Source organism: Aedes albopictus, chromosome 2 (genome assembly GCF_035046485.1).
Source record: "Aedes albopictus strain Foshan chromosome 2, AalbF5, whole genome shotgun sequence".
NCBI classification, from domain to species: Eukaryota; Metazoa; Arthropoda; class Insecta; order Diptera; family Culicidae; genus Aedes; species Aedes albopictus.
The window spans coordinates 449,345,588-449,373,411 of record NC_085137.1 but is presented as its reverse complement, the minus strand read 5'-3'; the positions used below and the strand labels follow the sequence as shown (position 1 = coordinate 449,373,411).

At 38.9% G+C, this 27,824-nt stretch overlaps 3 protein-coding genes across 5 annotated transcripts in view; all 3 read left to right on the top strand.

Annotated features, from left to right (window-relative positions):
• Positions 1-27,824, top strand: part of LOC109410021 (uncharacterized) — a 309,882-nt gene that overhangs the window by 112,013 nt on the left and 170,045 nt on the right. The window lies entirely within an intron of this gene.
• LOC109410022 (opsin, ultraviolet-sensitive) overlaps positions 1-27,824 on the top strand; it is a 437,133-nt gene that overhangs the window by 356,752 nt on the left and 52,557 nt on the right. The window lies entirely within an intron of this gene.
• On the top strand, positions 629-1,995 carry LOC115265344 (uncharacterized). The gene has a single exon (XM_029870015.2). The coding sequence runs from the start codon at positions 644-646 to the stop codon at positions 1,850-1,852; it is 1,209 nt and encodes a 402-aa protein (XP_029725875.1). The 5' UTR covers positions 629-643; the 3' UTR covers positions 1,853-1,995.

Genomic DNA, 27,824 nt, shown 5'->3' with positions numbered 1-27,824 from the left:
CAAACAGGTTCCATCATGTTCAATGTTGATGTCTTGTGACCTGTTTGGTCTATAGCCGAGGGGTCTTTCAAGATGTAATTTTGCACAAAGCTTAAATCTTAATTTTTGTATGCAAATCATTCACCTAGATTTTATTTCAACGGCTATACATATTCCTATCAAACCGAGGAAACAACAATGTTTACCAACAAACCTTGACACTCCCCTCGCTTGCACTCGTCGTAGTAATTCAATCAACGTTTACTGTCGTCGTTGAGATTCGCTGAATCACGTTGCCGCGCATCGGATGATAGAGGCTCAAGTCTAGCCGGCCGGCCGGCATTCCCCGCACATCGATCAAAACAAACCAACCAAGCGAGATAGTAATGGATGGGGCAGCGCAATTGCTCCACACTGACGCAAAACTGCTCATGTGTGGTGAAATTCATGTTTGTGTAACCGCGAACACTTGGAAACATGATACTCAAGTTGACGATGAGTCATCGGTCGCCGCTACATCGCGCGTGAAGGTTCACGCGTGCGACATGAAAAAACATGACAAACGTGTTTGTTTCGCCGCAGCCATGCGCGAACAATGATAACGAATTATTTTTACTGTCTGATGTGGTGTGTACGTATAAATAGCCCCTGGAGTGGCAACTGGATGCATCAGAACGCAAAGATGGCTTCGAACAGTAAGAGCATCCCAGCCAGTCAGCAGGCCCAGTTTGTGGGGATTATTCCCGAGTACGATGGGGATACCGACGATTGGAGTGTCTATCAGGAGATTCTGGAGGAGTACTTCAAGGCCAACGGAGTACCGGACAGCAACAAGATTTCGGTGTTGATCAGCGTAATTGGACCGGATACGTATCGACTGTTGCGTGACCTCTGTCATCCGGATTCGCCGAAGAGTAAAAGCTATACGGAGTTGTGCGAACTGCTGGCGAAGCAATTTCTCCCGGAGATTGCGATCTTCCGTGAAAGGGCCAAGTTTTATCGAGCGGAGCAACAGCGTGGAGAGGACGTCAAGACGTGGTACGCCAGACTGAAGAACTATTCGGTCAACTGCAAATTCGGAGAGCATTTGGATCAATTGCTGCTGGACAAGTTCGTTGTTGGATTGGCCCCTGGACCGATTCAAGATCGTCTGTGCGAGGAAACCGAAAAGCTAACATTGAAAGAAGCTCTGGATTTGGCTGCCAATCGGGAATCTGCACTTCAGGATGAAGAAATGGTTGATGACATGGCTGACATGAACTTGGAGGAACATCGTCGTAGAGGATGGAAACATGGCGGTCGGCATCGTCATCGCGGTCACCACCATGGTCACGGACATGGCCACGGCCCCGGGCATCACGGCCATCATCACCACCATGGACCACACGGCCGTGAAATGTCATTTGCATTTGGACCCCGTGGACCACACGGTCCTCATGGACCACATGGCCACGGCCCCAGTATGTGGGGTCGCCCTCCGATGGGACCACCAATGATGATGGGACGCTTCGGTCCGAGAGGATTCCACGACTTCGAGGGAATGATGCCCATGCGTCGGCACGAGATGAAACGTTGGGCAAAGTTCTGTCGCAAGATGCAATCTCGGCGGGCAAAGGCTAGTTCGAGCTCGAGCAGCTCAAGTAGCAGCAGCAGCAGCAGCAGCTCCGATAGTGAAAGCGATAACGAGGAGAAGAGGTGCAGACGTGGTCGACGCCCCCATGGAGGACACAGGAAGGGTGACTGGCATGGAAAGTTCGATCATCATGGAGCTGGTAAATGTGCAAAGGGCAAGCGACGTGGAAAGGACTGCAAGAAGCAAAAGGAGGCGGATCCGGTTGTTACCGAGAACACCGAACCGGAACTCATCGAATAAAGAATAAGATTTATGATATGTTAATCTCCTATTTATCCATTGTTTAGACGTGTAATCAAACCAGAAAAATCATAAAATAAGTAGTATGACAAAAAAAAACAAAAAAAAAAAACGTAAAAATGTTGAATAAAAACTGAAAAATATTTTATGAGTAATTCAATGATGAGATATCACATTTTACATTTTCGCTCGTCAGTCAATCCAATCTACAGTTGGTTTTAAATTTCTCACTCATCTACGCATCAAACTTTTATTTTTCATCGACTTCCTGTTACGTTTGTGGCCAAATTGTTTTCTTCATCGTTAGGGTAGTTTCCACTATGTGAATTCAATGCAATCAAGATCTTAGCAGGAACTTCAATCGAGGGCATTCGCAAACCACCACGCACTGGCGATCAAAATTTGTAAACATGCAATTAAAATATTGCACAATTGACTACACAGTGCTCGTTGACTCGTTGATACACACTAAGAATAAATCACAGAATTCTGTGAAATTTCACCGAAATCTCAACAGCAGAATTTTCGGTGATCTGTTCGGTGAATTTTTAATTCACCGAACATACTGTAAAGAATAAAAATGCTCATCTGTCTAATTCACCGAATATTTCGGTGAAATATTTTACAGATTTTCTGTGGATTAGTGGTTTATTTGTGTGGGTTTTGCCGAACTTTCGGTGATTTTTTCACAAATTTTCGGTGTTTTTCTTTCAGTTGAATTTATTCACGGTTCACCGAACTATTTTGTATATTTTACATTTTTTTTAATCAAAACAATTTTTTTTATTTGTTTGAAAATGTATTATTTAATTAGATGTTCAAACGTACACAATTATCAGTTGTTTTTGCATGTCCATTCGCGGTGTTGCAACGCGATTTCATATGCGGGTACTTCTTGCGGCTTGCCCGAAAGAATCATCAGACTGCAAAAAACAAACATTTGTTATTAATGTGTAATTAGTACTTACGGAAAATACCAACCAGCATCTCGTGTTGCTGTTGGAAATCGTCCATTTTTTTAAGTTTTTGTTGTTTTTCTGCTGTCTTTCACTAGATTCGTCATCACGAGATAACAATAAAAAACACATCACTTTTCGATAACCCTTGGCAATATGGACGACTACTGTTTTTACAGAAATTCGGTTAAACTCACAGTGTACGGTGAAAATGTTGATGTTCACCGAAACATATTGTAAAAATTCACAGAACTTGGTAGTTTGGCTGACTTCACCGAATTTTTGGTGAAATTTTGACAGTTGGATTGGGAAACCATGAATTTCACAGAAAGATCTGTGAAAGCATATTTTACCGTTTAGATTCGGTGAAATCTTTCACAGAGTTCTGCGATATATTCTTAGTGTGTACCCATACAATTAGGTAATATCGTTAAACTCATCGGAATCTTACAAACACACATGCCCAAAGGAAAACGATCACATTGTTACGATCAAGTAGGATGTCAATAAGGAAAATGTGATGGGTTGACATCTAAGCCGAAGAGTGTTAGAGTTTTGCATATTCACTACTCATACTATACGTTCGAACAATCAGGTATCAGATATCAGAAGGTCGGCCCCAGAGGCACGTTATCCTACATTTGGGACATTTGTGCCATCGCCAAAAATAAAAGCCTGTTTCATCATCCAAGGTTTTTATATATTGTAAGGTTGAGCATGACGTTCAGTTTGACCAGAATGCTGCAATTCTGATTAGACAGATTTGTAAAATACTTCGCCACCCTTGGAGATGGCTCAGTACAATACAATTTGGTTTGACGACATGACTCCAAACTATTTCAGTATTGTCTGTGTTGAGTGGCAGCCCAGGTGTGAATCTGAAGCTTTACCCAACACTTCGATATCGGAATAGCTGGCTCAGGGAAGTTATGTGATGCTCCAGGGCGAGCTAACTCATCAACCAATTCATTTCCAGCGATGAAAGAATGGCCAGGTACTCATACAAGGTGAACATCGTTTGCTGAATTCAACTCCTCGATTTGAGTTCGACAAGCGATAACTATCTTCGACCTAGAGTTGGTCGAAGCAAGTGCTTTAATAGCAAGCTGGCTATCTGAACAGAAGTATATGACTTTGCCCATTACGTGCTGCTGAAGTGCTGATTGCACTCCGCACATAAGAGCAAAGATTTCAGCCTGAAAAACGGTGCAGTGTCTACCTAGTGAGTAAGACTGGTACAGCCTTAGCTCACGAGAATAAATACCAGCACCTGCTCAACGTTCGAGAAGGGAGCCATCAGTGTAACATACGATGCCATCTGAAATACTTCTTTCCAGATATCCAGATGTCCATTCTTCCGGGGAAGGGAACTTCGTGGAAAAGGTTACGTATTTTCGGCAGTTTTGTTCTGTTTGTCATGGGGTTTTTGTTGAAACCTATTGAACTGAGAGTTGGCATCAAATCCTTCCCAACCAAGCTGAGTTATGCGCCCAAATTTCAGGCAATTTGGCCCACAAAAACCCCCCATGACGAAGAGAACAAACCTGCCGCTAATACCCTTAGCCTCTATGGAAAATGACATGCAATTGTAAGATCACTTGGAGCTAGGACAATTCACCAAAAGTGGAAACAACGAGGTGTGTGTTGATGTGCGGTTCACAGTAGTTTCCGTGCTTTCGGTATTTGCAAGGCAGCCATTGTGATGGCCATCTTTAGATTCGCTCATATATGTCCTTAAGTACTCAAACTGGAGCTTCTCAAGTTAATGTCTGAGCTGCCCCAGATGGTGAGATGGTGATATGGTGAGCTTCAGCATCACTGCCAAAAATTAGCGGAAGGCCTTTTGAAGTACAGTATGCGATGACGTGTTTGAAAGCATCCGTAGGGGATGGTTTGTCATGCGGTAAGTAAACCGAACAATAGACGTATTTCCTGTTGAGGTTTCCAACAGATACATCAATTGTGATAGCACATACATCTCTGGTGGTTAGTTCAGAGATGAGTGTAGCAACAATTGCGTTGTTGACAAGCGCACATGCTCGAGGCATGAAACGCAAATTTGCCATTTCATTTTTACTGAAAGTAGCAAACACCGGGTTCACAAGGTTTCCTAGATAGAAATTCCCCTTACGAAAGGCTACTTGGGCTGTATCATTTTGCATAAGTTGCAAAGATTGAACGTTGCTGTTCTTTTATGCAGAAGATTGATCTGAGCTATCCTAACCGTAGCCACTAGCCAAACTAGGCAAGATTAAATTCTTCGCAATAACACAACAAAAAAAAAACAGCGGCAATAAAACCAGATCGGTATCGATTGGAAAACGCCAAAGGCTATACGTTCGAACAAATTCATGAGACAAACAATCTTGAAAAAAGTAGAACCCGAGAGAGTAAACAAGGAAAATTTCAAAGTGAATCATTAATACGAGAAAAGAAAAAAAAACAGCTCGATAAAGTTTGGTGTAAGTATGTGGCAAATACTCCTTAAAGATGTGAAGAGTCCCCTGCGAATGTAAGTGCTGACGCAACCTTGAATTGCATTTGTAATGAGAGCTATGACTGTTACGACATACGAATTACGTTACAATCACCTCAGTCTTATCTTATAGAATATATTGTTTACAGAAAAAAATGATTCGATTCCACGGTCACCTACATAATTCGGTACTGCTCAAACGTCAGAAAAGTGAAAACGCGCACTGGTCCCGTCTGATTGAATCTCTGGAGCACCTGAGATATCGTCGCAATAGGATTCTATAAAATCTTCTACGGTCTCATCTGCTTCATTTCCATCAGTTTCTAAAAAAAATTCTCCTGGATTTGCCTCATTCTTCAGCTGGTCAAATTGTAACGAATCAGGAAAATCGTTTTCAACGGTATCAGCAGGTGTCAAAGGCACAGTGTTCCGGGAACGATTATTTTCTCGGACTTCTGTTTTATACGACCTGCTTGAATTAAACGTTTTCCAAGAACTCATAATTTGCAATTTCCTTCTCAGTAGTTAGCAAGTTCTAAACTTTAAAAGTCAAATGTCAATTATGTTTGGATTGCAACACCAGAGTACAGCATTGGACTACCATAATGATTATTGTTTTATGTAGATTCTTGATAAAACTCCTTCAAAACTTAGTTGTTTACTTGCATGTAAGTTTTATACCGCATTTTTTTTTTAGAGAGGATTAATGTTTATTTTAAAACCACCAAGAAGGCTTACTGATTGAAGTTTTATGTATGAAGTTATATCTTAAAATAAATAATGATTAATGATAAAAAACAAAGGCATCGATGCAAGCTTTCATAAAACCACCATAAAACACACATAAATCTTTTGAGCATTGAAATTGAAACTTGGGATGTTCTCTAGTCGGTTGTGGTTTAACAAAGCGTTGAAATCATTTAGAACTTGCAGAAGATGAGAACTGTATGTGATGGTATGATTCAACTGCTCTCTTTTTGGGTATGGGAGTTTAATGTTATTTTCATGGAAAGGTCACTCGACTGTAGTTGCATTAAATGAACAAAGCAAAATTATCAAATAGGCTGTAATTATCAGCTCACTTTGAAGTGTTGAATTTCAGCGAAATCATTTTATTTTTTAGAATCAGTTTGTAAAACAAAAATGATCATTAATGAATACAAGCGCAATATTTTCGTGGAATCACAACAGGGGTGCTGAGTTGTTTTGTTCTAATGGTTTGAAATAAATAAATAGCACATCACCGATGGATGGGATTCATTCAAATGTTTTCATACCCTTCGACATCAAAGGTGTGGTGCTGTGCTATGTATGTTGGATTTTACTTCGGTCCCCGCTAACCTGTAGCCATGGAGTTATTGTTAATAAAGTAACAATCGACACCAAATTGAAATCCAGTGCTAGTAAAAGCGGCTTTAACTACCATTCACAGTGCAACACATAAAAAAGTATACTCAATTTCGACCTCAGTTTCTGAAAGTACATATAAAAGCTTGCCAAACAATTTCGAGGTTTTGCGTATACACGGTGATCAATAAGTTGTAATTTGAATTAATTCCAAATCTGTAATCCAGATTTTCAAATAAACTATATTTATTGAAAGGTCGTATAACACTGATCAAATACAGCATTTGGTTTTGAATAACGTCATCGTCTACTTTTATTATAAGCCTCAGATGTACCTAAAGTTTGTTAGCTCCGGCACGGTGGATTTTTTTTTCGAAAAGTATTCCAGCAACACTGCTGTAGCAGCAGTCCTAAACGTTGAATGAGTTTACATCTCTAATAATTTTATTTTTTATTGCTACATCTTCAACTATAAAGTTGCACAGACTGTTGTATTAAGAACTTCACATAACATTATTTAATCAACTGCTGGACAAACATTACACTAACATACATCAAAATAGACAGGAAAACTTTTTCTTCTGATTACATTGAGGTTCAACAAAAGAAAAAAAACATACAAAAATAACTTCTGCTTGATCATTTTTATGGCTTCCAAACATATCGTGAACGGCGTTCAAATTCTCGAAACACTATTCCATCAGGCCAGGTCGATTTACGCAAAGCCGAATCCTTCCATCGATCTTCTAGGGTGACTTTGAAGGAGATAAAATCTAACAGACGCAAATCTGTTCGTCTCGAAACTAATTTCGTCACGTTCAGGCAGTCTCGAGCCGGAGCACCCAAACATCGAGAAACCATGGCTTCTATATCGTGCTCCGTAACGGCGTTGTCAATATTGGTCAACAGCAACGAGAAACAACCATCGTACATTGTCGTTTGAACGTCATGCTGCCCAGTCGTATCGCTGTTGTACACTGAACGAAACCCCCCGCCCAAGATCGACTGAGAGGCGATATGATCACGCCCCTTAACGACATTCGGTCGGAAACCGTATGGTCCACCGACCGAATGATGTCATCCTAAAACCGGATGACAGTGATATGAAAATAGAATGTCGACCATATGGTCGAGCAACCTTCTTTTTTAGCGATTGATAACATTAATGGCACCGCTATCTTTATCAAAAATGATGTACTTGGTTGCCAGGATACCCTCGCGGGCATCCTTTTCATAAAAGTTAGCATGTCCAAGACATGCGAAGCAATATCGTCAACGACCCGGGTGTCACGATCAAGGAACTTGTTACGCTATCGATGAATAAATTCGATGCATCTGTGTAGCCTTCGCTCTGCAACTAATATTCATTCACATAGCGTGCGTCGACTCATACGCGCATAAGATGATCCTCATCCGCTTTTTAGGATGATTGCCGTATGACTGATTCGTCATTCGAAAACACGATTTTGGTAACTTGGACTGGATGGTCGGACAAATCAGTCGATTTCAGGATGGGGTTTTCGTTCAGTGTAGGTAGCCGTACCCACTGTTGGTGTTGCACTCGTCTCTGCAGAAGCGATAGGAGTAGAATGGCGCAATAGTCCATTGGCGGAAGGTGTATCATCCGTGGTCGATCGTTGCAATGAATCCACTATTAACGATACCTGGGTCTTCAATTCTACGATCTCGGAGTGTAGTTGACTTATTTCCACGGTAGGCGGCGATCTTGGCGACGATTTTCGTTGGTTGGTCTTCCATTCATTGAATGCCGGTAAACATTGGGCACACATCCACATCGTACCATTCGTTAGAGTTCGAAGATGATTCATACTCATACCGATGCAAGTAGCGTGGAATGAGTTGCCGCACGGTCCATTGCACACAGTATACAATGCCAAATCTGTGTATATGACGATCGAACATTTTCCACATTTCTCCCAATCATTGTAGGATGCTGATTTCTTTTCGGTCATCCTTTCGGCACAACTTCAAGACACGTTTGAGAATTTCAAGTGAAAGCGATAGTAGACACAAAACCCTATCAATTGTCAACAGTTGCGACAATAAATTCGGTAGAACACTTGCATAAACAACGCAATATTTCGGAAGAACGTATGACGTATGACGATATGCGGATTGTTACAATATCATTTATATCATTTATAATAATATACTAAATTAATAGAAAAGAGCTTTTCACTGCTATTTCAGTGATTATATGGCGATAAATTTTCAAGTAAAGTCAATTTGTGCTTATTTCTATGAAAAAGGCATAAATATATTATATAAAGCAAATTTAGGTCAAAATTTTCCACGATAGCGATATAATTAAGTTTAGGAAAAGATTATTATGGGTTAAACTGAGGTATGACGCAGCCTTGCTTTTTTCCATGACAAAGCTCATTTAAACAGGTACAGGGCCAATTATAGCAATTTTATGGATCAAGATATAATGACTCCGTACTTCACCCAGTCTGAATCTTGAGTAGATTATTTCGTATATTATTATATTAGTATATTATTAGTATATTATTAGTATATTATTCTTATCATTGCATTACACGTTGGGCAGCTGGCACAACTTCACAAAAAATGAAATATTTTTGATTTAGAAAATGGAACCCGCTGTCCGTAATTGATTTAATAGCTATTCGAAACGAGTTTCTCCGCAAATTTTTGGGGGATGGTTTCTCTTCAGTTCTCGCAGTCATTTGTAAGTTGATGCGGTTCAGATGTACGGCTTTCCTCTAGCAGTGGCCTTTTTCGCGTAGCAACGTTTTTAATATCATATGCTGATTTATCGACCGTATTCTATTAATAACTTGATGATTTTGTGGCTATATCGGTCTCTTTCTACTCATAGTATAAGGGAGTAGAGATCAAAGTGGATAATGAAATGATAGATATGATAGAATTCGCTAGGTAGCGAACAAGTGTGAAAATTTTATAGAAGGTGAAATTAGGCAAGTAGGCCATGTATTGAACGAATACATCGAATGCGTGAAACTTCTGCCGTGCGACCTGTGCTTTTAAACAGATCGGCTTGGTTGGTAGTTCATACCACCTTACCAAGACTGGCTACTTGCCTAATTTCACCTTCTATAAAATTTTCACACTTGTTCGCTACCTAGCGAATTCTATCATATCTATCATTTCATTAACCACTTTGATCTCTACTCCCTTATACTATGAGTAGAAAGAGACCGATATAGCCACAAAATCATCAAACGTTTTTAATTTTATTCAGAGAGATTTTCCTGCTCTCGTCGAAGTCGCCTCCACCGGATTTTTCCGCCTGACAGTAATGCACGCGTGTCAGATAATGTTTTGATTCAGCTTTACCGAGATCTCAGTAATAACATATTTTTACTGAACATTCGGTTAACGATTTTACTGACTTTTCAGGGTTACTGACTTTGTACGGCAAATTGCAAATATTACCGTGCGTTCAGTATTGGTGATTACCGAATTTTGCAATTTTGTTAAAAAATAACTGAATATCAGTTATTCTTCAACAGAATAGCTGATAGTTCGGTGATTTCGGTGTTTTACGGTTCGAACACCGTAAAAAATATTACCGAACAGAGAAATCAAAAATGAGTGTGTATGGTCATAGTTGCTACCACTAATGCTGAGGACAATAACCTAATTTGATTCAACTTAACACCATTACTCAATGAAAATGAAAACTAGATGAAATACCAATAAAAGACTTGCGTGCCGGCCGAAACAGACTTGGGACACATTTGCAATTACTACAACAGGATAAAGGACAGTTTGTTTCAAAACATATACTGTATTTGATCAGTGTTATGTGAGCTTTCAATAAATATATTGACTTTGAAAATATTAACTACAGATGGGAAATAAATTCTATTTGATTGTGTATTCGAAATTATTCCAATTGGCTACTAATTGATGTTGTACGATTATGTCTTGCAGTTTTTTTTTGAATTTCTTACCGTATGCGTGATAATGTTTGCACCATCGTACATCGTTAACCATCGTTAAACTTAAGAAGTCGATTTTTTTTATCCGCAGCCTTCTATGATATGAGTTAGAGCTTACGTTCATGCAAAGAAAACCAAGACATTGCGTGTGATACGGGAACCTTATTTGTACGAAGGTGCAAATATTATCACGCATACGGTAATGCTTGCTTCAGAGGAAATATTTCTGACACCAAAATAACCCAGATTATTTCTTGCACGGGTCGTTTTTTGGTTATAAACTCAGTCAATTTTGATCCAATTGACTTGTTTTTTTGTTCACGGATAGTACTTATTGTGCCAACACGTGTAAAAAATTTCATTATTTTTTCAAACCTTTAAACAATTTAACCAACATAATTTCAAGTGTGAAACAAGTAGCTTATCATAATAAATTAATAACGGGAGGGATATGCATATAAATCTATTAAAGCGATCAAACTGACTCGATTATCACCCCGAATAATAGAGCTATTATTATTATTTTTTTATCATTAGCTTATTGTGTTAGGGCGCCTTCATTGATGTTCCTCCAGGATATCCATGTGGGTATTCTTTCAGGAACATCCTTCTGAAGATTCTTACAGAACTTTTATCTTAGATTTCCATCCAGGAATTTCATCCTTTCATTACTACGAAAACTGCAATCTTGAATTCCTTCAGTACTTCTTGCTAGGGGTTCTACCTTGTATACCTCCTGTGGATTCCTCCAGGATGGATTTCTTCTGACAATTTATTTAGGAAAAACTTCCAACATTCCTTTAGGGAATTCAGAAGTTAACTGTATCAGAAATTTACGGAACAGTAGTTTAGTCTGGAATCTAGGAATTCGATCTAGGCATTTTTCCAAGAACTCCTTAGGAAATTCCATCAACCCTGTAGGAAATCTTAGAAAATTGCTTGAGTTCCCTGCAGCATTCCTTGAAAGAACTTCTGAAGAATTCGCACAAGGATCTCCTGGACGCGATTTACAGAAGAACTTCTGTAAAATTCCCAGATATAACTCCTGTAAGATTTCTATAAGGAACGCCAGGAGGGCTCCAAGAACGAAATCCTGGAGAATTCCTTAAAGAAACTCCTCGAGAACACCCAAAAGCAGCTACTAGAGGATTCCTTCCTACAATAAATTACACAGCGCAACATTTTTTTTGTCTCAAGAGCAAACTTATGTGTCTCTGACAGATTTTGGACCGCTGAATCCGAATCCGGGCTCAGATTTGCTCCAGCACGTCACAATTTTGAGCTATACCTCAATTTATAGGGCAAAATATACGATTTTAGACTTTTTTGACTGCAAGCCATTAAGCATGGAAATATTTTTTTTAACCAATCAAAGGAAAAATTGGTCAATTAACATCTAAATTAACGAGTCATGCAAAATATTTCGTTTTACCAAATCCAATTTGATAGATTTAAGGACAGACTTGTTAGAATCTCAAAATGGCAGCCACAATGGCCGACTTTGGCACCTACTCACGATTTCGAGGGCACAAATCTCTTCGTAAACAAAACCAGCGCACCTGTTCTTCTTATTTTGAGCGTATTACAAGTGAGCAAGAACAGAATAATAAAATGCACTGATGTTTGTAGCTTGCTTCTTGAGATTTGTGCGTCTGAAGTTCTGATGCACTGTTGAAGCGGGATTTGAAGACGTTTGTCCTTAAGCATTTTATGTCAGTATGTAAACTTGCATGCAACTTTTGGAGGGTGACTTGTATGGGAAATATCGTACCATACATAAATCGTTCAAAACTATCAAATTCGATTTGGTAAAACGAAATATATCGCATGAGTCGTTAATTTAGATGTTAATTGACCAATTTTTCCTTTGATTGGTTAAAAAAAATATTTCCATGCTTAATCACTTGCAGTCAAAAAAGTCCAAAACCGCATATTTTGCTCTGATAATTGAGGTATAGCTCAAAATTGTGACGTGCTGGAGCAAATCTGAGCCTGGATTCGGATTCAGCGGTCCAAAATCTGTCAGAGACACATAAGTTTGCTCTTGAGACAGACCAAAAGTAAATTTTTGTTATGCTGTGTTATTGAAGGATTCCTAGAAGGAACTCTAGGAGGAAACGCAGTAAGAAATCCTGAAGGCAGTCTCAAGACACATCTCAAGACAAATATAGAATCTAGCAAAACCCCTTTTAAGTATTTAAAATCAAAGTTCCAGAAGGAATTTATGCTGCAAAATTTTGGATAAGTTCCAGAAGAATTTCATGGAAAAATACTAGAAGCAACTCTGTGAAAATTCCCAGATGAAATCCTACAAAAAATTGAAGAAATCCCAGAAAAAATCTGATGGAATCTCAGAAGAAACTGCTGGAAAAATATCAGAATAAAATTTCTGTAGTTATTAAAAAAAATAGCCTTGGATGAATTCTCGTAGGAAATAGCTAAGAATCTGATGAACTCCTGTAGGAATTTCGGAAGGAAAGTCTTGGTAAATCTTAATAACTACTCTTTGAAGAATATTAAGAGGATGTCTTGATTAAAAGGCCGAATGATTTTCCTAACAAATTTCGATACCTGGTGGAACTTGAATGAAAGAAATCCCTAAGAAACTCCAGAAGGAATTTAAAAAATGACGTGTGGCATAACCCGATAAGGAACTCATAAAGAAATTCTATTGCTACGGTTTGCATTTTATATGATTAACTTATGTTAGTCTAGAGTTGCGTTGCGTTGCGTTGCGTGGTAACGGAGTAATTCGTAGATTGCATACTGAAAGTTGTCATGTTAAAACTTTTTTGCAACTCACCACTATAAATTATATGTTTATACTAACCGTTTCAGTAAGGAAACGGCCTACTTTTCCGTATTATACCAAACAATGGCATTATGATTCATAATGCAACTCATTTCAGTTGCATTATGAACCATAATGCGATTGTTTGACCAACAACCAAAGTTTCCGCGGTAAGAACTGACAAAATTGTGACGGTTATAGCACGGCTTGCTTGATCCAAACTTCGTGTCTCGTTTGATGGAGCACGTGGTCGCCCCCATTGAATCACCGCAAAGCACGATGGAACTGATGGAAATGATGCATAATCTAGTGAATGTTTTTTTTGTCATTGCAAAAAATGTTGTATGCAACTCGTACCAAAACTCGATTTTCACAGCACTCGTCATATAAATGTACGACTCGTGCTGTAAAAATCATCATTTTGCTATCCAATCAGAGGTTGAAGTAAATAAAACATGAAAACTTCCATTGCCGGCCACGCCCATTTTCTCCGTTACGAGGGTAGGAAAGGATGTGATGATATGACACCTACTTTAGGTGAGGTCAGCGACTCACCGACGCCCCCATAGGTGTCAAGGAGTTGGATATTTGGAATGGGTTAATTTGGTATTCACTATAAGCGAGTGAAGCGACAAGATTTAGATTGTGTACGTGTATTTGAGTAGATCATGTAGATGAATTTATGGGAGTGTAAGTGTTTTAGTATATTTAAACACGAACGTTGGGAGTGACGTAGCTAAGAGATTTTGTCACTCCATGGGCCTTTTTGCTTCAGGGATGGGGCACAGGCATTTTCACTGTGTCCTGGCTAACAAGCCTAGGCTAAAGCGCCATTGGTCGCCCTCTGAAACGAAAAGAAACACAATTGATGCTACCAGGAAGGGATAGTTAGGATGGGAGGACATCTATTTAACGAGAGGCCAGCGACTCACCGACGCCCTCGTAAATAGCAAGGAGTTGGATTTTTGGTAAGGGAATGGTCTAGGATTCACTATACGTAAGTAATGCGACTATTATTGCTGGGTTTGATGGTTCCAAAGATATCACTCCGATCATGATTAATATGTACCATGATTAATGTCTACCTTGGCGGACGAATTGACCGAAAAGTGCGACACACTGCACTCGTCCGATTTCTCCAGCTTGGTACGTTGCGCTTGGTGGCGGCATGCTGCGGTGTATAACGCAGCGCGATCGTTCGGGCAGCACATATGCTACTCGAGGACGTCTGGAAAATGATGGTCTGGCTTCCGGGGGTGGTGTTCATACAGGTTTCCTCGGACGACTGCAGTTTGTTCAGGGAGATCTTGATGTTCATCAGATCCTGATATTCCTGGAGCTGCTCAGAGACCTGATTGCGGAGGCGCTCGATTGCATCCAGGTTTAACCTCCGTTGACGGTTATTGTCGATAAACTGGAAATCTTCGACTGGGGAAACACCGTTTGGCTTCGCCGTGTAGCTCCTTGTTCACATTCCGATGGGCATTCCTTTCCATTTAACAACAACAAACTCAATCCAAACGAAATCTTTTTTCTAGCTGCTACAGATTCCAAATGCGCTAATGCACTAGGTCTGACACACAAAACTTGAACAGTTTCACAGAATGAACGCTTTATGTTCACTTTTCAGCGGGTTTTACACGATTTTTCACGAAAAAAAACTCACATCGTCATAAGCTTAAGTAAGCCTAGAGTTAGGAAAAACAAAAGTTTGTGATACGCAGGTGTAAAATAAAGCATGCAAAAATCTCAACTGCTACAATTGATAATAGCTTTTATTTATTTCACCAAATCAAGAACCCAGAACTTCTGATTTAATTCTAATTAAAACAAACTCCTGAAGAAATTCCAGGGATCAGAAACTTGGTTAGAAAAATTATCACCTCACCAAATTTCAAGAGATAACCAAGCGGAATGGTACGAGATAACTTGGAGGAATCCCGGAAGGAACTTCCGAATAAGTTTTTCTTAAAAGTATCCCAGAAGAAACTTCAACAGAAATCTGTGAAGGAATTGCTGGAGCAATCTCAGAAGACACTCCTGGAGGAATGCCCTCCGGAAGGAAGGATACGTATCCTTCTTCGGGGATATAAAAATCGCGTTCCGGGAGATTGTTTATTTCTGGAAGTGTGTCATTCCTGAAAGCGTCGATCCTAGTATTCAAATTGTAATATGCGTCACTCTTGCTTTAAACGAAAATAGACATATATATGAATTTAAGTTCCTTAAATTCCCAGATGCACCGGTTGTACTACTTTTCCCCGAGTGTCGGTTCCAAGCATGTCGTTTCCCCGAACCCCAATTCCCAAAATGCTATTGCCCCGAATGCCAGTTCTCCGGATGACCCATTTTTCCGAATCATATATTATGCACCCTGATGCACCCTTCTTTATTTTATAGGCGGTTCTTTTAAGACTCCCACAGACCTTCGGCAAAACAGCTGAATAAAGAATGACAATATTGCTCCTTCTTTTCATGGGTGCTCATTCTTCCCACAACTATATTGTCCCTAATGACTTTCCCAGACAACCAGTACTCTTCTAAGATGTTGCATAAGATGATAAAGTGGAGGCCATATGCGTGCATGCCTCCATTTAGGTGCAAGTAAAATGTACGTACACTGCGACCACTTTCTATAGCCGCACCCCCCTTTCATGCGTTATTTCTTAACGAAGGGAAAAACAACACCAAATTTTTATGTATATCTGAAAACAAATTTATTTCATGAAAGTAACCGTAATAAAAACAAAAACTTATGGCTTTGATACTCTAAAAATGGCGATTTTCGTTAAAATGACCGGCTATTTTCTCTAGCCGCACTTGCGATTAATGACGAATATATGATGAAATATGTAACTTTTTGCATATTTTCTTTACTCTAGTAATCAGTTGCTCTTCCTGCACGCTCAATGACTTGGTAAATACGATTCGGCATACTGGCAACCAGGTTCTTCAAAATTTTTACTTCAAAACTCTCCCAGGCTTCAGTAATTGCCACTTTTAGTTCAGCAACACTGTTGTATTGCTTTCTATCAGCGTATATTCGTCTCACAATGATTCCCCAGATGTTTTCGACAGGATTCAGGTCCGGGCTGCGAGCTGGCCACCACAATAGTTCAACTTTGTGGTTCTGGAACCATGATTTTGTGGCAGAACTAGTGGCAGACAATGCTAGTAGTCTTGCTGGAAAACAATTTTTTTGCGACGATTCTTCGCTAGGAATGGGACCAAACAGCTATTTAGTACCCCAATGTACTCTGTAGAGTCCATCTTGCAAGATGTAAACGCCAGATTGAGTTTTCCTGCAGCACAAAATCCTATCCAAACCATTATCGATCCTCCTCCGAAGTTCCTCGTTGAAAAGTACTGCGGATCTTTTCGCAAATCTCTCCAATAACCCGTGAATCCATCTGGGCCGTCCAAATTAAATTTCTTTTCATCAGAAAAGATCACCTGGATGCGATAAAACCAAAGAAGTATATAACAATTAGCCGTAATCGTAAAATAAAGAATCGGATGAAAACATAAAGAATTTGATCAAAAAACTAAGATTTGCTCTGAGTGTATTACCAAGTCCCATTGACGAGCCATGTTCAGTTTCGCAAATTCTAGTCGTTTTAGCTTATGGGCAGGACTCAGATTTGGCGCTTCTTACTAAGTTTCACTGAAGGACATTGCGATTTTTGGTACTGACGATGACAAGTTTTTTAGATGAAACGAAACGAGGGTGGTTCCTTGAGGTTTTGAGAGAGGCTAAACAGAAAATATTGCGAAACGATCAGGATTCAAACGGACAAAATAGACTGAGTAGAATAATTTTAAATCAGATTGCTTGGAAAGTGGGGGGTATCAGTTTTAATTTGAGGGATGTAGACGAACTGCAAGATTGTATTTACTCCATAATTGATGTAGGGGAAGATGATATAGGATGGTTCACTCAACTCTATAGCGTTCATGGACTAGTAAGTGATATTTCAGCGACAGCAGATAATTGCATTTTGCTAGCGATTTCAAAGGTTCTCGAATGTGAGGTGAGAATATTTCAGGCAGCAAAAGAAGTAAAAGTTATCGAGGAAGGGAAGGCAAATCGCTTTTTTGGAATACTGGAGTTTAACGTAAAAACAGACGGACAGATAGAAAATATCGACAGATTTGAAACAAATCAAGATTCGGACCAAGGATTAAATGGGCTCAACAGGATAGTGACACAAATAAGCAACAATAATACAGATCTGGAAAAAGGTTTAACAATAAGGAGGGATGAAAAGTGGTATACGGGAATAAGTAACTGGATTTTCGAGATTGAGAATACAATTATGGATGATGGTAAACTTCATAGTGCATTAGTGAGGAACGTTTTTCAGCAGATGGAAACTGGCAGATTAGAAGTGAGGGAGGTGGAAGAGATGATGGAATGGATTGATCAGTTTTTTGAAGAAAATGGAGCAAGGATCGATGAATTAGAGCCAAACATCAGTTGGAATAAGAAAGCATTACATGAAACGTGGAGATTAGTAAGCAAGTTGGCAGTACATCTTAACAGGGAAATTATAGTGTTCTTGATGAGTGGAGAGGAAGTCGTTTTAGGGGTTACCGAACGAAAGAAGAAACTTTTACCAATTATGCTAGTAGCTGAGATACAGGGAACATCAATCTGGTACCATACAGTCAAAAACTGCAGGCAAATTCAAACATGGAGTGCAGGAATGAGTATTGATCCAGCGATAGACTTTTTTGATATGAGGGCAGAGGAGGTGATTTATAATATGGAACTTGTGGGAAACGGTCGAAAAGCAGTTATCAAACAAATAGATGGAGATGGTAGTTGTTTGCTCAGATCCCTATTAGATCAACTAGGTAGAACTCATGATAAATACTACATGTCGGACTATAATATTCTTAAGCTAAGGAACAATATCGCTAGTTACATTGAGCACAATAGAGAGAGGTTTGAGGATTACTTATTCGAACATATTGAAGAGGCAGGTTCCTTCGAAAGAGCGATTGAAAGGATTAGGGAGAAGTCCTTTTGGCTGGGAGAAGAAGCAATCTTAATTTTTGCTGAATTCTTTAAAAAACAGATTGAAGTTTACAGGAAAGAAGGCTTAAGAACAAGAATAGGTATCCGAACAAACAACGAACCAGCTTTGAAAATTTTCTATACAGGGTCTCACTATGATAGCATCATCGATATCCAGGCAGTAGCGGAAAAGGAAACAATCAATAATGCAGGGAACAAGAGGGAAGTAGAAAAGGATAACAACGTGTGGAATTACGATGGTTGTGGGGAGAGTATGGGATCAAGAGCAAAAGAAACAGAAAAAGTTGATGAAGGCTGGGATGATGATAGCAGAATTGCAATTACAACAGTTACAACAAAGGATAGCGAAGTAGCGGCCAGAACAGAACCCAATAGGAGCAATTTAAAACCAACAGAATCGCAGCACTCAGATCACAATCAAGGGCAAAATCACACGACACAGTCTGTATACAAAAAGAAAGATTCAAGTAGTCCACAAACGATTGTTAATGTAAGTAGTAAGGAAAATAAGTCAGAATCAAAAGAATATGTGAAGAAGGTATTGAAACTAGTTAGTTGGAACGTCAAAGGTTGCAGAAATAAACAAAAAAGGGATGAGATTGATGAAATTCTGATGGCTAACGAAGTAGTGGTTGCTGCCCTACAGGAAGTTAACACAATAGGAGATGACATATACACTAGTAATTATGAATGGAAAGTCATGGGAAATCACGTAAACAAAACAAGAGGATTAGCAATTGTTGTGATGAAAAATCAAGGAATCAGGGTGTTACAAGTTAAGGAACGTAAGAAAGGCATCATGTGGGTTAAACTAAGAATCAACGGGTCTAACTTGATAATAATAAACGTTCACGCTCCAAATAGTAATCAGAAAACATTTCTCAATAATCTCAATGAAATAGTGTCGAGAGAAAGGGATCGTAAATCATTGATTGTACTAGGGGATTTCAATGCACAGCTAGGCTCTGAAGACCTTCAACCAGATGATAGAGTATGGATAGGTTCCAACTTGGGTCACGAATTGTGCAACGAAAATGGAGAGCTCTTCAAATGTTTCTTACACCTTTCAAAACTTAAGAATGTACTAACTAAGATTGGAAAAAATGTAGAAATTACATGGACATCAAGGGACAAATCTAGCCAAATTGACCACATATTGGTTGCACAATTCACAAACTTCAAAATCAGGTACGTCAAGGGCTTTTGGGCAGATTTAAAAACAGATCACAAAATGATTGCGGTAGGATTAGTTTTCGGCAGAGTATCCAGAATCGTGAAGGGAAGTAAAGAGCCCACAAAACTTAACATCGACCTTCTTAAAATTCCAGAAAAGAAAAAAATGTTCAAGGAAACATTAAAGTCGATTCCAACAAAGACAAATGTCCAAACAGATTCAGTAGATAAATGTTATGAAGAACTAGCGAGCAGAATTAGAATAGCGGCTCATAAAACACTAAAAACAACAACAGTTCCCAACACGCCACGGAGAAGACAAGCTTTAGATAAGCTGAGAACAGCATTAAGGGTAGCAAAGAAGCATCCGGACATGATAAACTATAGATATAGGGTAGGCAACTGTAGACAAGAATATCAAAAAGCAGTCAAAGAACACCAAGAAAAAGAGATAACTAACTTTTTTAAGAATCTAAATGATTTTGATGCAGGGGTAAGGATCAGGAAAACATACAAATATTTGAAGGGTTTTGTGAGGCAAAAGAAACATAAAAAAGCTCTGATTAGTAACCGGGTATGGGATAATATTCTTAAATCGTGTGAAGGCCCCGAGGTTAAGTATTGCACTGAACAAGATTTTACACCGTTGCCGAACCCTCCTACAAAAGAGGAAATAGAGAGCATTTTGTTTTCAACATGTAACGGGAAGTCTCCAGGATCGGATAGAGTGGTTAGCGAGTATTTGAAGTCAGCTGATGAGGATACAGTAGGGAAGCTAGTAGAAATAATTCAGACAGTATACATAAAAAATGAAATGCCAAAAGAATGGAAAAAATCAACCCAAATCCCGATACCGAAGAAGTCAGGAGCCTCAGAAGCAGAACATTTCAGGAGAATTTCATTGTGCAATGTAGCTTACAAAATATATGCAAAATGGTTAGTCAAGCAATTGAATACGTATGCAGGGCCACCCGGTTTGCATCAAGCTGCGTTTACCGCAAATAGGTCTACTGACGATCATATATTCGTAGCTAGGCGAATGATGGAAGAACACTGGAATTCTGGGAAGGATGTATACATTCTAGCGTTAGATATTAGCAAAGCATTTGATAATGTCAAAATACAGTCCATAGGAGAGATACTAATTAAGTTAGGAGTGCCATCGAGGTTAGTTGATAGAGTTTTGAGTTGTGTTAAAGATGAAGTTACAAGAATCTTGTGGGAGAATCAATATTCAGGCGAGGTTAAAAGAGGAAGAGGAATAAAACAAGGATGCCCACTCTCCCCACTACTCTTCAATTACTTAATACAAGATGTCATGAAAAAGGTAGCCGAAGAAATCCCAGAACTAAAGTTGATGGATGTACACCTATTGATCTTACCATTGATTTTAGTATTCGCAGATGACATTCTCATAATAGCTAGATCGAAAGCGGAATTAGAAAAAATCCTAGAGCAGATAGAACTTCAGCTGGAAAAAGTAGGACTAGAAATCAATTGTGAAAAAAGTCAGGTTTTGATCAGGTATCCCAACGATAAAGCACAACACCCAAAAGAGATTGCATTAAATAATAAAATTTTTAAGGTTAGTGATAGCATAACTTATTTGGGAATTTGTCTGACAGCCACTCTTAACAGAAAATTAACTTGTAAGCAAAGATGTTTGAACACAGTTAAATCTTCTAGAATTATAACAGAATTTTGTAAGTCATTCAAACCAAGTTGGGAGCTAGGTAAATTGATGTACAAAACAGTAATAGGACCATCGTTGTTGTATGGAACAAAAGTATCAGTATTAACAAAGAAAAGTAGGGTGTCAATAGCTAATTATGAAAAGTTAATTCTTAGAAACATTTACCAATATTGCAGAAAACCAAAGAACCTAAAATTCAACGCGAGAAAGTTATTAGACGGAAAAACTATAAACAGAAGAATTAGAGTAGGAAGAATAAGCTACTTTGGCCACGTGATGCGTAGAGAAAGGAACCACCCTCTCAAGTTAGCTTTTAAACTAAATCATAGGAAGAAGAAAGAGGGAAGGCCCTCTCAGACATGGCTAAAATCATTAGAACAGGATTTTCTTAAATACGAAAACATGAATAGGGACAGCTTTGAAGAACTTTCGAAGGATAGGGAAAAACTGAAAAGTAAGTTAGATGAGATCTATAAAAAAGAGGATAGTGAAATCTCGGATGGGGAATCAGATGAGGATAGTAATGACAAAACATACAAGCATTGGAAAAGGAAAAGAAGGAATGAAACTTAGTGAGAGGGGTAGCGGCTCTCTGAAACCAGGTTTGAAGTACACCACCGTCGGTTTCAATCGGATTAATGTATTGGGAGGTAATAATACAATTTTGAAAGCATAAATACTAAGTAAAATCAATAAATGTCAGAAAAGGTAAGATTGTCTTATATTTTTATGAACATCAAGATAATGGTAAGTGTCTTCTACTTTAAATATTATCATAGAAACATATTCCATAAATAACTATATTTAACAGGATGCCTGAGTGAAGTAATATGGAAGGGAAGAGTGGAATTGCCAACTTCTTATCTTCAACATATTGCGGAGCAAGGCAGAGTCCTTTCCCACTTATTGAGACATTCTTCTATATGGTGTGATGGCTGGATGAACAGCAGGCTTGAGGTCATAATCATTTTATATATTAATGATTGAATAAAATCTGCAGTTCAGCTGGATCCACACATGTAGAGAGGACGGTCTATTGTCTAACGGCTGTGCCCTGCAACAATAAGTGGTTACCTTTACATACATACATACATACATGGGCAGGACTCAGATTTGGCGTCTTGTTCATTTTTGAACGGACAATGTTCGAGCTAGAGCGCAAAGCTTTGCGAACTGTCTCTTTGCAAACGTTCAAGTTCAACGAAGACTTAATCTTCGTCAACGATATCGCTGAATTCGAAGCCAATCTCACAATAGCTCGCGTATCCCTTGCTGACAACTTTGTCTTTTTTGGTTTCCGTTTGGTTGCGTCGTATTTTTCCGGATCTTTCAAGTAGTTTCTTATCACTTTATCCGACCTACCGAGCCTACGCCCGATTTCTCGAACTGGAACTCCTTCTTGAACGAAAGCTTCAACCATACCTCTTTCTTTTTCACTCAAAATACTACCTCTTGGCATTATTTGGCTTTTTGATCGGATAGATTTAAAAAAAAAAACTTTGAAACCGGACCAAACCGGACGAAACACTTGGTGCGGCTATAGAAAATGGTCGCCTGAAAACTCCAAAACATGTGAATTTGACGTGTGCACAATCACAGGAACAAAACCAATCATGCATAACTTATGTTTCACCAATACTAGTAAAAGCATGTGGTTATACATAATGTTTGCACAGTGGTTAACGCGGGGGGTGAAAATATGAGGTGCGGCTATAGAAAGTGGTCGCAGTGTATATCGCCTCCACTTTAACATCTTATACAACATCTCATACGATCACTGGTTGACTGGGTTGTAGCTTAAGGTCGAAAAATTCGTTGAAATACCTAATTCCAAGGATCATGAACATTTTATGGTTAAAGGTCACATCGAACAAGAATGTAATGTGTACCCTTTTCGGGAAAACGGGTCACTCGGGGAAACGGCTTTCGGGGAAACGACTTTCGGGGAAACGGATTTCGGGGAAATGGGTAAACGTCAAAACCACTGGCCAGTGTTAGTAAAAAACATAAAATGGTAACTGTGCAACCAAGACTTGCCTAAAATCGTTAAAAATAAATCACTTTTTATAGTTAACAGCACAAATTTACTTTGAAAATGTGTTTTATAATAAAACTGTCAGTTGGTATCGAAATGTTGCAAAATATTTTGTTAAACAAAATTATTCCGTTTTTGTCACTATTTATATTCCGTTTTTGTCAAGTGATAATTGCGGACCGTGTTGACAAAAACGGAACCAATCTGTAACCAAAGAGAAAATCGACCATTGTAGATACGCCCGTATGATACTTAGCGCGAGATATTCGAATTAAATTTCAATTATCAGTCAGTGAAATGGTTTTGAGAACACTGGAAATGTTTATTTTACCTGAATACAGCATTTATTTCAGAAAAAAGCATCAAGTTTTGCACATGTTTCACAAATGCTTAACATTTATTAAAAGTAGAAGTTTAAGAAAACCCATGAAGTGTGCAATTTTCTTAGAAAATGCTTTATTTCTGGGAAACCTCTAGTTGAAAAAGAAAAAAAAGGAGGAGTGGAGAGTGGGAGTGTCGGAAAGAGGCTGAGGGTGGGGCAACGGTTTCTAACTTGTGTGAGAAAGGCTGTGACAGTGTCTCTCTGAAGAGTGAGTTGTCATTAGCCGAGGAAGCGTCGTTGGTGAGACGGGATCAGGGAAAAAGGAAAAACCTAAGGTGGGTGTTGGGTATGTTTCGATGTCGATTTTCCAGCGAGAATTGGACTGAATGGTGATGTTCAATGTTCGGTTAAGCGGAGTTTTTGTTTGGTGATCGATGAAGAGATTCGGTGGATCGACGGATTGACCGCTGGTGATGAAGAATTTGGGTTTGGTTTCGGTTGATGAAGTGGTTTTGGACTGTGGAAAAGCTGAGTGTATGGTGACGGATTTTGAACAGTTTCGATTAAGAAGTTTTGCGATTTTATGTTGATGGAGGTAAGCGATGGATCAGCAGATTGGAGGCTAGTGACGAAAGGAATTGAGTTTAGATTCGGTTCGTGAAGACTTTTGGCCGATTTGGTTGAGGAATTGCTGACAAAAAAGGGATCAGACTGCTGATAGGAGAGAAATTATTATTATTATTATTATTAGTTTATTAAAGACACTTTACCACTAGAGTGGCATTCGTGTCGACGAGGAGAGAAATGAAAAGAGCTGATTGTGTGGATAAGGGTTTGAATTAGTGATAGAAAGACTGTTAGAGTAGTGCTGTTTTACATAGTTAATTGAAGAAAAGAATCGGTGGTTCGACGGATTGATCGCAAATGACGAAAGCATTTGGGTTACGATTCGGCTGGTGAAATCGATTTGGCCGGCACTGTGTGAAGGAATGAAAAAGAAAAAGAGAAGACATTGATCGGTCTGCTAATTGTTGATAAGATAGGGAAGTGCACGGTGGCAGATTTCAACTTGTGACAGTTGGACTACAATAGAGTGAAACAGCTTGACTCTAAGGAAAGCGAGCGGCGCTGGCCACGGAAACTAGTTCGTGTGGTTGCAACAAAAATAGTGATGGTAATTATAACGTGGTTCAGTTGACAATTGGGGATGTGCATTTCAAGAGGATTGAATTAGAATTTCGGAAGAATACCCAAGTAACCAAAAGTTCAGATAAAAGGGTACTTTATAAGCTAAGCAGCTTGTTCGAGGTCGCTCATTAGCCTTCTAAGCAGCTTCATTTTTAAGTAATTTTGGAACTTGAAAGTTCACATAAGCACGCTGGATAGCCTTCTAAGCAGCTTCTGACAGAACTTTGTCAAAATTCATGCAGAAACAAAATATGTTTCTCAGAATCACACCCTGTTGGTGGGGGGGGGGGGGGTTGGGTTTTGTGATTCACGTCTGGAAATTGCTACTGATAATTATATTCTCACATATGTCGCTGCTATGTAGATTTGAACTGGATCCTCCTGCGTGATAGCCTGCCGACATACCGCTGCGCTGCTGAAGACACTTGACAAAGTCAAGCTAACTTCACTACTGTACAAATGTGCAAAACTAGCTGCCGACAGCGAATCGATTCAAATCAGACTTTACCTGCTGTCCACTCAATCGCAGCTGTAGTACTGCGGTAGAGCGTAGGGCTCTCACGCAGCGGCTGTCGGTTCGAATCCGATGGGCGGTGTTATTTTTTTTTTTGCTCAAGCCTAGTATTCATTGATTTGATTAATTAATATTTGTCTTTTATTCGTGTACGCTTGAACAGTTGTTTTCTGTAGAAGAAATAAATTTAATCTTCATTGAAACACAATGCTACTGAACTGAACTTCTATGAACTTGAAAGTTCCGACAAAGTTCCGACATAGCATCTTAAGCAGCTTTAAAGTTCCGCGAAGTTCAGATAAAGTTCCGAATGGAACTTTCTGGCTGCTTAAGAGGCTAACAATTAGCCTTGCCGGAACTTGTGACCGAAGTTCCAGCAAGGCTCAGCGTTAGCCTCTTAAGCAGCCAGAAAGTTCCGTTCGGAACTTTATCTGAACTTCGTGGAACTTGAAAGTGCATTTTGTCATGGGAAGCGGAACTTTTGGTTACTTGGGTAAGACGGTAACTAGCCAAGGTGTGGAAAGTAAAATTACTGTAAGTCTGACTGCATTTTATGCGAATAGGGTTATCAACAACGACCCAGGTGGTAAGTTACATAATGGTATGACTAGGGGAAAGTGGATTTGTTTAAATTCATATTACACTGCTCAGTCAGAAAAGAATTATTTTTATTTTGGCATATTTGTAGCATATGGATTTATTTATCTGTATATTCGGGGAAGGGATCATTATACTTTTTCTCTCGTTTCAGAGAGCGAGTAATGGCGCTTAAGCCTAGGCTTTGAAGCCAGCCCAAGTAACAATTTCATTGCTGATTGGTTTTCTTTGATTTTTATTAGGGTTTTATAACAGCAATAATTAAAACACACAGTTTTATGACTGCTTTTATGAAAACCATTGATAACATGTTTTATAGTATACTTGAAGATATCCATAAAGACAGATTTCAAGAGTAAACAAAACTTTCCGATATGTAAACCTTCTAGCAATCATTATTACCACAATAAAACTGTTAAAACTCTCAACAGATGGCGATCCGTTCGATTAGTAACGACATCTGTTGATGGAAAAGCAGAACTACGACACTGCTAGGTTTATTGCGGTCATCATAAAAGTAAACTTGCTTTCGTTTTATTTTCGCTGATTATGGTTGTCGCCATATTGAAGAATTAGCTAACGTGAATGGAAAATAGTTCATTTTGCTCAAATTAGCAATGAATTGATAGTTTGCCACCATTTCCATAACATGCTCACATAAATAAACTCTCTCTGCTGAGTTTTCTTGTGATTCGACATAGTTTTACTAAATTCACAAATTGATTTATTTCATTCTAAGATGATAATATTCACTATTTTCGAAGCGCATTAATTTTATGATTCTGCAACCCCAATATTCACGGTAAATTCGAATGCGCATAAGGCTACCGGCACAATAACTACTAAAATATTGCTTTGAAATAATCGCTTTCTACTTACGAATGATGTATCCTCCAGAACTTTACATGCCATCGAAGAAGCTTCTCTGCATCTTGAGCTGTCATAGTTTTTGTTGAAAAAAAAACAACAACAATCGAGAATTTTTCAACTAGGTTTTAAAACGGGTTTATTGCTACTCTTAATGCGGTTTGCAAAACCTCTCCGAGAGTGGTCCACTTAGCCGGAAGCTGCTCTTAAAGAGGTTATCAAGAGGTTTTGATGTATGATTCAGTTTTATTGCAAGTTTTATAAGATTGGTCATGAAGATCTCTTGTAGAGCCGAACAAAACTTAAAATGTTACTTGGGAGGACACATGGAGAAATGCCTGTGTCCCATCCCAGGAGAAGAGACGCCAATTACAACGGAGTGTGCATTAACCTTCTTAGCAGCACCACTCCAAACGATTTTATGTTCAAACACCATTCCCCTCAAACAAAACGGTTGGTACGGTTGTCCCCGATTCTTCCTTTATTCAATTCAAAAAGGTTTGTCAATTATGTTATTCATAAGTTGATAACCTGATTGCTTTATGTTTTTGAATTATCTTCCAACTCCATTAGTCTGCACAGTGGGCCTGGCCGTTTTAATATTTGTGTCACATTTCTGATATGCTGCAAATATTATTACTGACAAGAAAATATCAGAAGAAATTTTGAAATTTCCAGGATGCTTTTCAATACAGGCTGTGCAAGCACTAGAATAGAAATGCTTTATTTCTGGGAAACATCTTTAAACCGTAAATGAGACAATAATGATTGATTGTATAATATTGCAATGCTGGGCAATATTTTTCGAGCAGATTCAGTGAAGAATTGTGTTAAATATAAACATGTTCAAATATGCACCATTCGTGAACTACGACCAAAACTACTAAAAAAATGTCAAATTTTCGAGCTTTCTCCAGTAAAAACACTATGCAATGTTGGGAATCTGGTCAAAAGTTGTGTACTTCTGGGTCAGGAACATCTTGTCTAAATAAAGCATGGAGAAATTTTGAATAATTTGCTGG

Bases quoted from the DNA above. Each gene is read 5' to 3' on its own strand.
- LOC115265344 (XM_029870015.2), top strand. From the start codon at position 644: ATGCATCAGAACGCAAAGATGGCTTCGAACAGTAAGAGCATCCCAGCC.